Here is a 9,491-nt window from a genome sequence, read left to right on the forward strand (position 1 = left end):
TTAATCATAGCAACAGCATGGATTGCAATGGCTAGGAGAGTTTCCAGCAGAATTGTGGTGCAATTGTAGGAGTACAATGTTTACATATAACTTCATTCAGATGAAATGTGAAAGGACACGAACATATGTGCACCATTGTTAAAGCTTGCAGCTAACACCTACTCCGTTACATGGGGGAGGAGGGTGCAAGTCCATTACATTTCCTTATCGTTTATTCATTGTCTTCTCTCCCGTAATGGAGAATTGCCGGTCTCTGGAAGTTTGAGGGTCTTTTTAGGGGGTATTCTGCAGCATTTACTTTTTGTGTGTTGCTCAATGTATGGTGTGATTCAAAATCCTCTGGCACATTTCAAAGTAACAATATAACTTGTATTTTTTGAATGCCTAATCACGTCGAAAAGCACTTCACAATAATAACCGGTAGTGACTGTTTTTTGTAAAGCAAATGAGGCAGTCATTTTGGACACATCAAAGTCATAACGAATGATCAATTTATCCGGAGGGTTATTGATCAGGAAAAACTCTCTTCTCTTTTCACATTGTGTCATGGGATCTTTAACTTCCATTTGGGGGAACTGCGGTTTGATGTCTCATTCCAAGGATGACACTATGACAATGCAGCCATTCCCCAATATTGCACACTGAGGTGTGATCAAGAACATGAGCTCAAGGCTCCTGATGTGCAGCTTGAATTTACATGCTTCTGACTCAAGAGGTGAGAGTGTCACCAACTGAGCCAGGCTAACAGTAGTCATCATCTCAGCCATAATTTCACACCTGACTTATTTGAAACAAGTCATTCTTGGTGAGATTGAAAAGTATGGTCATAAAGACCTTAAAGCAGACTTTAAAAGCAGGGAGGGCAAGGTTCAGGTTCCTGGACTCACGTCGTTGAGTCATCTCAAAGCGCTTCACAATGGTATGGGCGAAAACAGATAGATGGGAGTGAATTGATTATCCTTTCAAAGACCTAGTAGATATTACAGTCCAAATGGCCTTCTTTTGTACTGTAACGTTCTACAGTTTGATGCCGATGGCGGTAAATCCACATCAAGATGGTCAACAGCATCATGGCTTTTTCTCTGTGTTTGTAAAAAGCCAGCAACTTGCTGACCAGTAGTTTTTCTGACGTCAAGATTGAGTCATGGGGGTGAGGGGCAACATTCACCTCCAGCATATAGAGAGCAGAGTAGAGAAATTCATGCATCCGTACATTGTGACTGGTATGTGCATTTAACCAAGAATCCTTGCTTTGTGAACACCTGTGTGTTAGTATATAGTGAGCTATTACTTGCACAATAACACAAAGTACCCTCAGTACAAATTGTATCTTGCCATCTCACAGCTCCCCTGTAAACGACTGTGTTTTGCCCTCCTGTCTCCCTGGCAACATTGCATCCAGACTGAGGTAATCTGCATCCGTCACCAACTCACCAGACAAGTGCTGACTGAAATATGGCTGCAACGTCATGCAGGCAATGGGCCATTGTTTCAAAACAATAAACATCCAAACCTGGCCAAATCTTCCATCATGTACACAGTACATGGTATTTGCAAAGTATTCAACTAGTGTTACGGTAGCTACATTTAAAGGGACTGTACATACAGTAATGCTGATGCTTGACCTCCAGCTTTGACTCAGAAGAGCGGGGGTAGGTGGCTGGCTTAAGCCAGTTATAGAAAGTGCTGGCACTCCACGTTTTACTCCTAGTAGCAATGCAATGTTGGCCTTCACTCAAATTAGCCTGTTTCCCTGCACCTTTACCACTTTTCTGAACACCGTTTTGTAAAATACTTCTAAGTCTGCTGTGCGCAATTGGTTGCTGCGTTTTGTCCACAAAATTTAGTCAATTCATTATGCAGTATATTCTGATAGAAATGTATGGTAAAAAAGGTGGCCATTCAGCCCATCGTGTTGTGCCACAAGCAATCTTTTCAGTCCCACTTACCTGCCCTTTTCCCATACCCTGTAGCTGACTCTTTTTAAGTTATCTATCTAGTTCCCTCTTGGAAGGCCAATATGGATTTTGCCTCAATGACTGCTCAATGGCAGGGCATTCCATATCCTAATCACTCTGTGTGTGAAAGAACTACATTTCCCTCGATTGCCCAAAGTGTTGGCTGTGGAGCATTGACTGTCATTGGCAGAATTTCTGTTGACTGTATCCCATTGCCAGCCATGGCTTTGTCAACTCCAATATCATCAAAAGAACAGCAATCATCCAGCAAAGTGCAGTGGCTGATGCTGACAAGAGTGCTGGATTACTTGGTTTGTAATAATATTTTACTAGTCGAATGTTCTTTGTCCTCTGTTCACATCTCTGACACCTAAATGTTTTTTTTCCTTACTGATTCAGTCATCTTGGCCTGATCTTTCGTTACTAAATCCCTGCCAGATTGGCGAGTGACAAACAGATTCTGAATTCCTAACACTACAGGGTGCTAAATACGATCTCTCCTAACAGATTCAATGTGAGATACGGAAAGTGCTGATGTTGCTTCATAATGTGAAGGTAAAATCTTCACAGAAATGTTGCAAAGGATGAAATGCACAAGGTCACAAAAGAGGTTTGGATATAGGTGGCCCTTCAGCCCTAATGATTTCAAACCTCCATGATACGTACCTACTGACCTCCCATTACAGAATCAAGCCAACTGTTTCTTGAATGAATCCAGCATCTGAGCCTAAACCACCCTTCATGATAAACCGTTTCAGTAATTAGTTACCCTCTGGGTAAAGAAATTATTCCTTGCAATTATGTCTTGAAATTGCCCTTTGCAAATCTGAACCTGTGCTCTCTTGTTCTGCTACCTCAGCATGTCTGACAGTATTAATTCTGTCAGTTTTAGCAGAGGTACCAATAACCTATTCATGCCTAGTCTGGAAGATTTGTTTTGAGGATTCCTTATCTGTTAATATCTAGAATTGTGGGGCTTTATTCAGCTATTTTCTCTTCTTATTTTCTCCTTTCCCCTAAGATTAGAAACACTTTGCAATGTTGGATATCAGAGGAATGAATGATTTTGAACAGGGCTCTAGAAATCGCTTAATTCTCACGCCTTCAGTAGGTGGAGTAAAAAGAAAACATCTGGCTTTCAGGAAAGCATTGAATTGAGTTTTGCAGCGTTTCTTAACTGGACACGCCCGATATGAATTAAAGGAGAACAGCTGAAGTGCCTGAGGTACTTACACTTATTCATCTGTGTGAAACATCGTCCACTTTGAATACTAACCGTGAGAAACAATTATTATTATGACTCAGTCATGAGAAAAAAGGATTAAATAATAATCCTTACTTTTGAATGAATAAGCTTTGCATTTGATGTAGCTCCTATAACATTAAAACATCTCAATGTACTTCACAGGTGATTGCTGTGTATCGGCAGCCAATTTACACACTGCATGGCTTCACCAAAACCCTGAAGTGAATGATCAATTTATCCGGAGAACTGTCGGCCAGGACACCGGGAGAGGTTCTCGGTGATTGGTTCAAAATGCTGCCGATGGCAAAAGAACAAATAGAGAAGAATTTTGAGGCACAGAAGGGATATTTGGCTCAACATGTCTGTGCTGTGTCCCTCAGGAGCAATGCTTTCAATCCCATTTACCTGCCCTATCCCCGTATCCCTGTAGTTATTTGTCTGTTTTCCTCTTGAGTTATCACAAGTTCATAGGTAAAGCTACTGCCTGGTATGAAATCGAGCCTTGCAAATGTGGAATAGCTCGGAATCAATTTGTAGGTTCTTCTGAAAGAGATAATTTCAGCTCAATGATAGAATTATCTATTCTGAAGACTCCAACCGCTTCATTACCAAGATATTGAAATATCCTTGGTTGCTGATATGGTAATTTGGCTATGGAGGCGGGGGCAAAATTAGCCAGATTAATCCATCACAGGCCATTATTTGCTGAATGATCTGTTGCCAGGAAACTACATGCCCTCGCTTTACTAAATCATCAACAATGGAATCCTCTTCCCTCTGATCTTGTTTTATCTAGCATTTTAATATGCATGAAATCAAAATCCCCTCAAAGGTACAACTAACAGGACTATTAAAGCAAAATTTTACAATGTAAAATGCATGTTCAATGTAAAGCGGGTGAAGCTTGTGTAAATATAAGGATCTGTTAACTAGATGTCTATTCCAAGCTACATGAAGTCCTGTATTGCTGTGCCAAGAATAAGTCTAGCAGAACTGTTTTGAAATGTTCCACACAGTTGGAGCATGCCGAAACACCTATCCCACATTCAGAAATTCCTGAAGAACATCATCCCAGACCCCTGCGAGGTCATTGAGTGGTCTGCGTGACAGGCAGTCGAAGCAGTTCAGGAGGTACCCTGAGGTACCCTGTGTCACCGTCTCTGACCAACAACCATCAGGACATGGCCTGGCTGGCGATACAAGGGGCCTCCCGCTCGGGCTATCATGCACGGTCGAGGTCTGGGCCAGTCAGCACACTGCCCTGGGGCCGGCTCCAGAGGCCAGGAGACCCTGGACCACCTCTTCCTGGAGTGTTGTTTTGCACAGGCGGTTTGGAAAAAGATGGAATGGATTCTCTCGCGGTTCGTCCCTGGGGACCCGCTGTCATGGCACTCGGTGCTGTGCGGCTTGTTCCCGGGCACTCACAGCGAAACTCACACTGAGTTTGCCTGGATCATAAACTCAGTAAAGGAGCCCCATTGGCACTCCCAAAACCAGGTGTTCGTCTGGCAGAATGAGGGGCCGATGAGGGCCTGAGGGAGCGTCCCAAAAAACGTGCACAACCTGCGTGCAGTGAAGGAATGTTCCGAAAACAGCGGAATGTTTTTTGCATCGGAAGAAAGCGGCGGGGCATGGGGGTGGGGGGGGGGGGGATTCTAACAGAGGATGTTGTATGTTTGTGTTTGTTTGGGATTTCTGTTGTACCAAATATTATAAATAAATATTTTCAAAGTTAAGAGCGCTCGCCTCATCAGGGAGTGCTCACCGAGTAACCCACGAGCTCACCCTCAAACTGTAAAGGGGGGGGGGGGGGAGAGCGGCAGGGAGTGCGGAAGAGCATTACCGTCCCGTAAAAGGACGGCAGAATCGGGACGAGGCCCCACCCCGTGTAACTGCTCCCTGTAGGGAAAGGGAACAGGACCCCGGCAGGGCCGCCATGGTGACGGGCGGGACTGGTTGGCTATGTGGTGTATGTGTTCACTATGTTCTGGGGGAGGGGGGTGGTGTGTGGGTGAACAGGTGTGTGCGGTGCATATCGGGGCGATTCCCGACTGTCATAAAAGGGAGCGTCCCCCAAACCCGTGTGCACACTGTGTGTGGTGGTGGGGGGGTACCAGACCCCCGGTCCCTCCACCAAAGCGGAGTGCGCAGAGGCAGCAGCTCCACACACACACACACACACACACGAGGAGCCGGGACCCGTCGCGTAACGGCGCAGTGACACGAGGCGTCCTTTTGGGTTTCTGTACAAGAACAACAACAACAAGATTCCATTTACTGAGCGCCTTTCACGTCGGGAGGACGTCCCAAGGCGCTGCACCGGGTTTGATACCGGCTGCGATCAGCCTGAAGACACATCCACACACAAATACATATTCGGGGTGTACGTATATGTATATATACCTGCAAATAAAAAAAAATAATTTAAATTTTTTTAAAAAAAGGGGCGGTGGGCACACCGGACTCGGACCTTGGGTGTTGGCGGGAGCCGCTCGCGGCACACGAACCCCCCCCCTCAAGTCAGTGCAGCGCGCGAACTCAACCCCGAAGACAACATGGGGGAGCAGGGCCGGGACGGCGGGCTTCACCCCCCGGACAGCCCCGCCTCCCAGGACGAGGGGACGAGGGCGGGTAACGCGGGGGGCTCCGGGAGAGATGGCGGGTTCGGGCTGCCGGAGGTGGCCGGCCCCGCGGATGACGGGAGGGCGGGCATAGCGGCGGACCAGCTGACCGAGGAGCAGATCGCCGAGTTCAAGGAGATCTTCTCGCTGTTCGATAAAGATGGCGCCGGCAGCATCACCACCAAAAAGCTGGGCACCGTCATGAGGTCCCTGGGCCAGAACCCCACCGAGGCCGAGCTGGAGGACATGATCAACGACGTGGACGTCGACGGCAGCGGCACCATCGACTTCCCCGAGTTCGTGGCCATCATGGTCAGGAAAATGAACGACACGGACGCGGAGGAGGAGTTCCGCGAGGTGTTCCGCCTGTTCGACAAGGACGGCAACGGGTACATCGGGGCGGCCGAGCTGCGGCACGTCATGGCCAACCTCGGGGAGAAGCTGACAGACGAAGAAATCGGCGAAATGATCAGAGCAGCGGACATCGACGGCGACGGCCAAGTCAGCTACGAGGAGTTCGTACAGATGTTGTTTCCAAAATGAAGACGGTCCCGGTTATCTTCTGCCCCCACTCCATCCTCCTCCCTCCCTCCCTCCCTCCCTCCACCCCACCTTCGCCCTCGAAACACAGGGGCCATTCTCCCACTTGGCCACTGGATTCATTCTGTGGCTGTCACAGGGCAACCAGGCGTCGCTGACCGTCAAAGAAGAAGGAATAAAATAAACAAAACACAAATAAAAACAACACCGCAACTTGTGTCACCACACAAACTCTGCAATGTGATGAGCGGTGGACCCCTGGACACCCCCCCTCCACCTCCACCCCCCACCCCACCCAGGGATCTCCAAGCCATTGCATCAGTCGAGCCTGTACTACCCTCAAAACACAACCAGCCCTTGGACTTCTTTAGGAAGTTTACATGTTAATTAATACACTGTTCGGGCTGGTCAGTTTTTGACAGTTTTCAAAAAGCACAGCCTGGTTCTGTTGATTCCACTTGATGTTCTTTTTTGTGGAAATAGTTTAGCTTTTTTTTTTCCAGTTTGTATAACGGAGACGATTGTTCTGAAGTTGGTTGGGTTGTTTTTCTTTTTTGAGTGCCGCCGCGAGCGAGAAAACAAAAACAAAACCAAACACACCGCCGGCGCTTAGAAGATTTTGATTACATGACAGGCCTGGAGTGGAATTGTTTTCGTACTTAACCGCGCACTCACAAATGAGCAGGTTTGAAGATCTCAATAAATAGATCATTTAAAAAAAACGAATGGATGGCATCTCTGTATAAACTTGATTAATGTGTCTGCATTAATTCCTTCAAAAAATGTATAATAATAATAATAAATTGATCACTCAATCCACGACTGTTTGTGGGACACTGCTGTGCGCAATTGGCTGCTGTGTTTCGCCCACAAAATAAACAGTCAGTTCACTTTACAGTGTACTCTGAAGTGCTTTGAGACCCCTCAAAGACATGAGAAGACGCCATATCAAATGCAAGGATTATTATTATTACATGTAGCAGTATGTTCCAGAACACGATTAGCCAAACTACGAGGAATATCTGACGTTCATTCGCATATCTAATGTTTTGTAAAGAAAAAGTAATCGTATCAAATTACCCCTTTCTACACTTAAGAAGGTTTGCTGCTGTTGTTCTTGTTTTTTATAGCTTGGTTAGATGTTACATGATATTTTGGGTATAATTGGGTATAATTCTCCTTTTACATATTAGAAAAGTGAAAGGAGTTTCCCCTGGTGGGCTGACCAACAATCCCCCAAATAAAATTGGTCACTCACTTCATAGCTGTTTGGGGGAAATTACTGTGTGCAAGTTGGCTACCAAGTTTGCCCACAAAATACACACAGCTACACCACTTAACAGATTATCCTGTGAAGCGCCTTGAGCCAAGCAATTCAAGATGTTGGTATTCTTGGACCAATATTTGAATCCATTAAAACCAAGGGGTGAACAATGCAACATTTCAAAACAGATTTAATATTTTTTGTGGTGTCTCTGGTTAACAATGTCCCAGATTAATTGGTTATTAATCCAGGGCAGGCTGCCAAAACCCTCATACATGCTTTCATTACATTGAGGATTGACTATGCAAACTCATTGCTTGTCGGCCTCCCCAACTCCTCCCTCTGTAGACTGCAGATCATCCAGAACTCTGCAGCCCGCATCCTCTCCTGCACTAGGCTCCGAGACCCTATCACCCCCCATCCTTGCCGAACTCCACTGGCTTCCCGTCACACAGAGGATACAGTTCAAGATCCTGGTCCTGACCATCAAAGACCTCCATGGAATTGCTCCCTCCTACCTCTGCGCCCTCCTAATCCTGCTCCCTCACTCCTCTCAGCGGGCTCCAGCCTTCTGCCACTCTGCCCCCACCCTCCGGAACTCCATCCGCAGTCCCTCCGCCTCACCCCTCCCTTGCCACCTTCAAGACCCATCTCAAGACCCTCCTCTTCCCCCGTGCTTTCAATCTCCCTGCTTCCCCCACTGCCCTCCACCCTCTCCGACCCCGACCCCCAGCTCGAGTCCAAAACTCTGTATGTCCAGCGCCTTGGGACATCCTCCCAATGTGAAAGGCGCTATACAAATGTAATTTTGTTGTTGTTATTCACCTCATGATAAACACAGCAGCCAATTTACGCACAGCAATGTCCGACAAACAGCAACTAAGTGAATGATCATTTTCTCTGCAGGATTGTGGGCACAAGGAGAAACTGCCTTCTCTTTCTGAATATTGGTATGCGATGTGTAATGTCCACCTGACAGGCAGATGGAAACTCCATTTAATGTCTTAGCCAAATGACATTTGAGTTTGATTCTGGGTCTTGGGGCTCTAAGTTGTGAGTTGAGACTAACAGAGCTGAGCTTGTTCTCATCAGAAAAAGGAAAACTGAGAGACGGATACAATCCAGGTTAGTAAAATGCTGAGGAATAGCTGAGGTATATAAGCAGGCCTGCCCCATTGAGAATGGGACTTCATTGACTTCAGGGGATTTTATAAAAAAGTGGATGTTTCCTTGCTGGCTTGATTTTCTCTGGCAGAAAAAATACAGAGTCAATAGACAAACATTATAGAAGGTGCCAGTAAGTACTATTGGTGCCAAATATTGAAGATCAAGGACCAATATCTGGGGTGGAAACATCACTGATACCGCAGATTTCTATGTTTCTAACTATTCTCATATTCATGCATTTGCCTACAAAATACACACTCACTACACTTAATCGTAAATCCTGTGCAGCGCTTTGAGATGTCCCGTTCTCCCCCCGCCCTCCCAATGTGAAAGGCACTATATCAAATGCAAGCGTTGTTATTAATATTCCTGTTTCTCACGGTTCTGTGTTCAAGATGGCCTCTGGCATCCCACCTTTAATTAAAGGCTTCTCTTTCTTTGGCACTGAATTGACTTCAGTGTCCAAATCTCTTCTGTTAGCTCGGCAGACAAGTAGCCGCGGATGCAACACATTTATCTTCATATACTAGGCTTCTGTTGCTAAAATAACTGATGGATTATAGTAGCACTCCAAGCATTTGACAAAGCAGATTTATTGCCAGTACTTAAGCCATGACCTAAATTGGTGTATCAGTTGGATTAACTTCCCCTGATCAATAACCGGCTGTTTTTACAAATCCAGACAAACGTTTTCA

The 9,491-nt window shown here is 46.0% G+C and overlaps 1 protein-coding gene across 1 annotated transcript; it reads left to right on the top strand.

The window, feature by feature from the left end:
- Nucleotides 1-5,705: 5,705 nt before the first annotated feature.
- Nucleotides 5,706-7,087, top strand: LOC103185096 (calmodulin-alpha-like). The gene has a single exon (XM_007903454.2). It carries the CDS (start codon nt 5,760-5,762, stop codon nt 6,366-6,368), a length of 609 nt encoding a protein of 202 aa, XP_007901645.1. The 5' UTR covers nt 5,706-5,759; the 3' UTR covers nt 6,369-7,087.
- The last annotated feature ends 2,404 nt before the right edge of the window (nt 7,088-9,491 follow it).

This window comes from Callorhinchus milii, unplaced genomic scaffold (assembly GCF_018977255.1).
Source record: "Callorhinchus milii isolate IMCB2004 unplaced genomic scaffold, IMCB_Cmil_1.0 Scaffold2, whole genome shotgun sequence".
NCBI lineage: Eukaryota > Metazoa > Chordata > Chondrichthyes > Chimaeriformes > Callorhinchidae > Callorhinchus > Callorhinchus milii.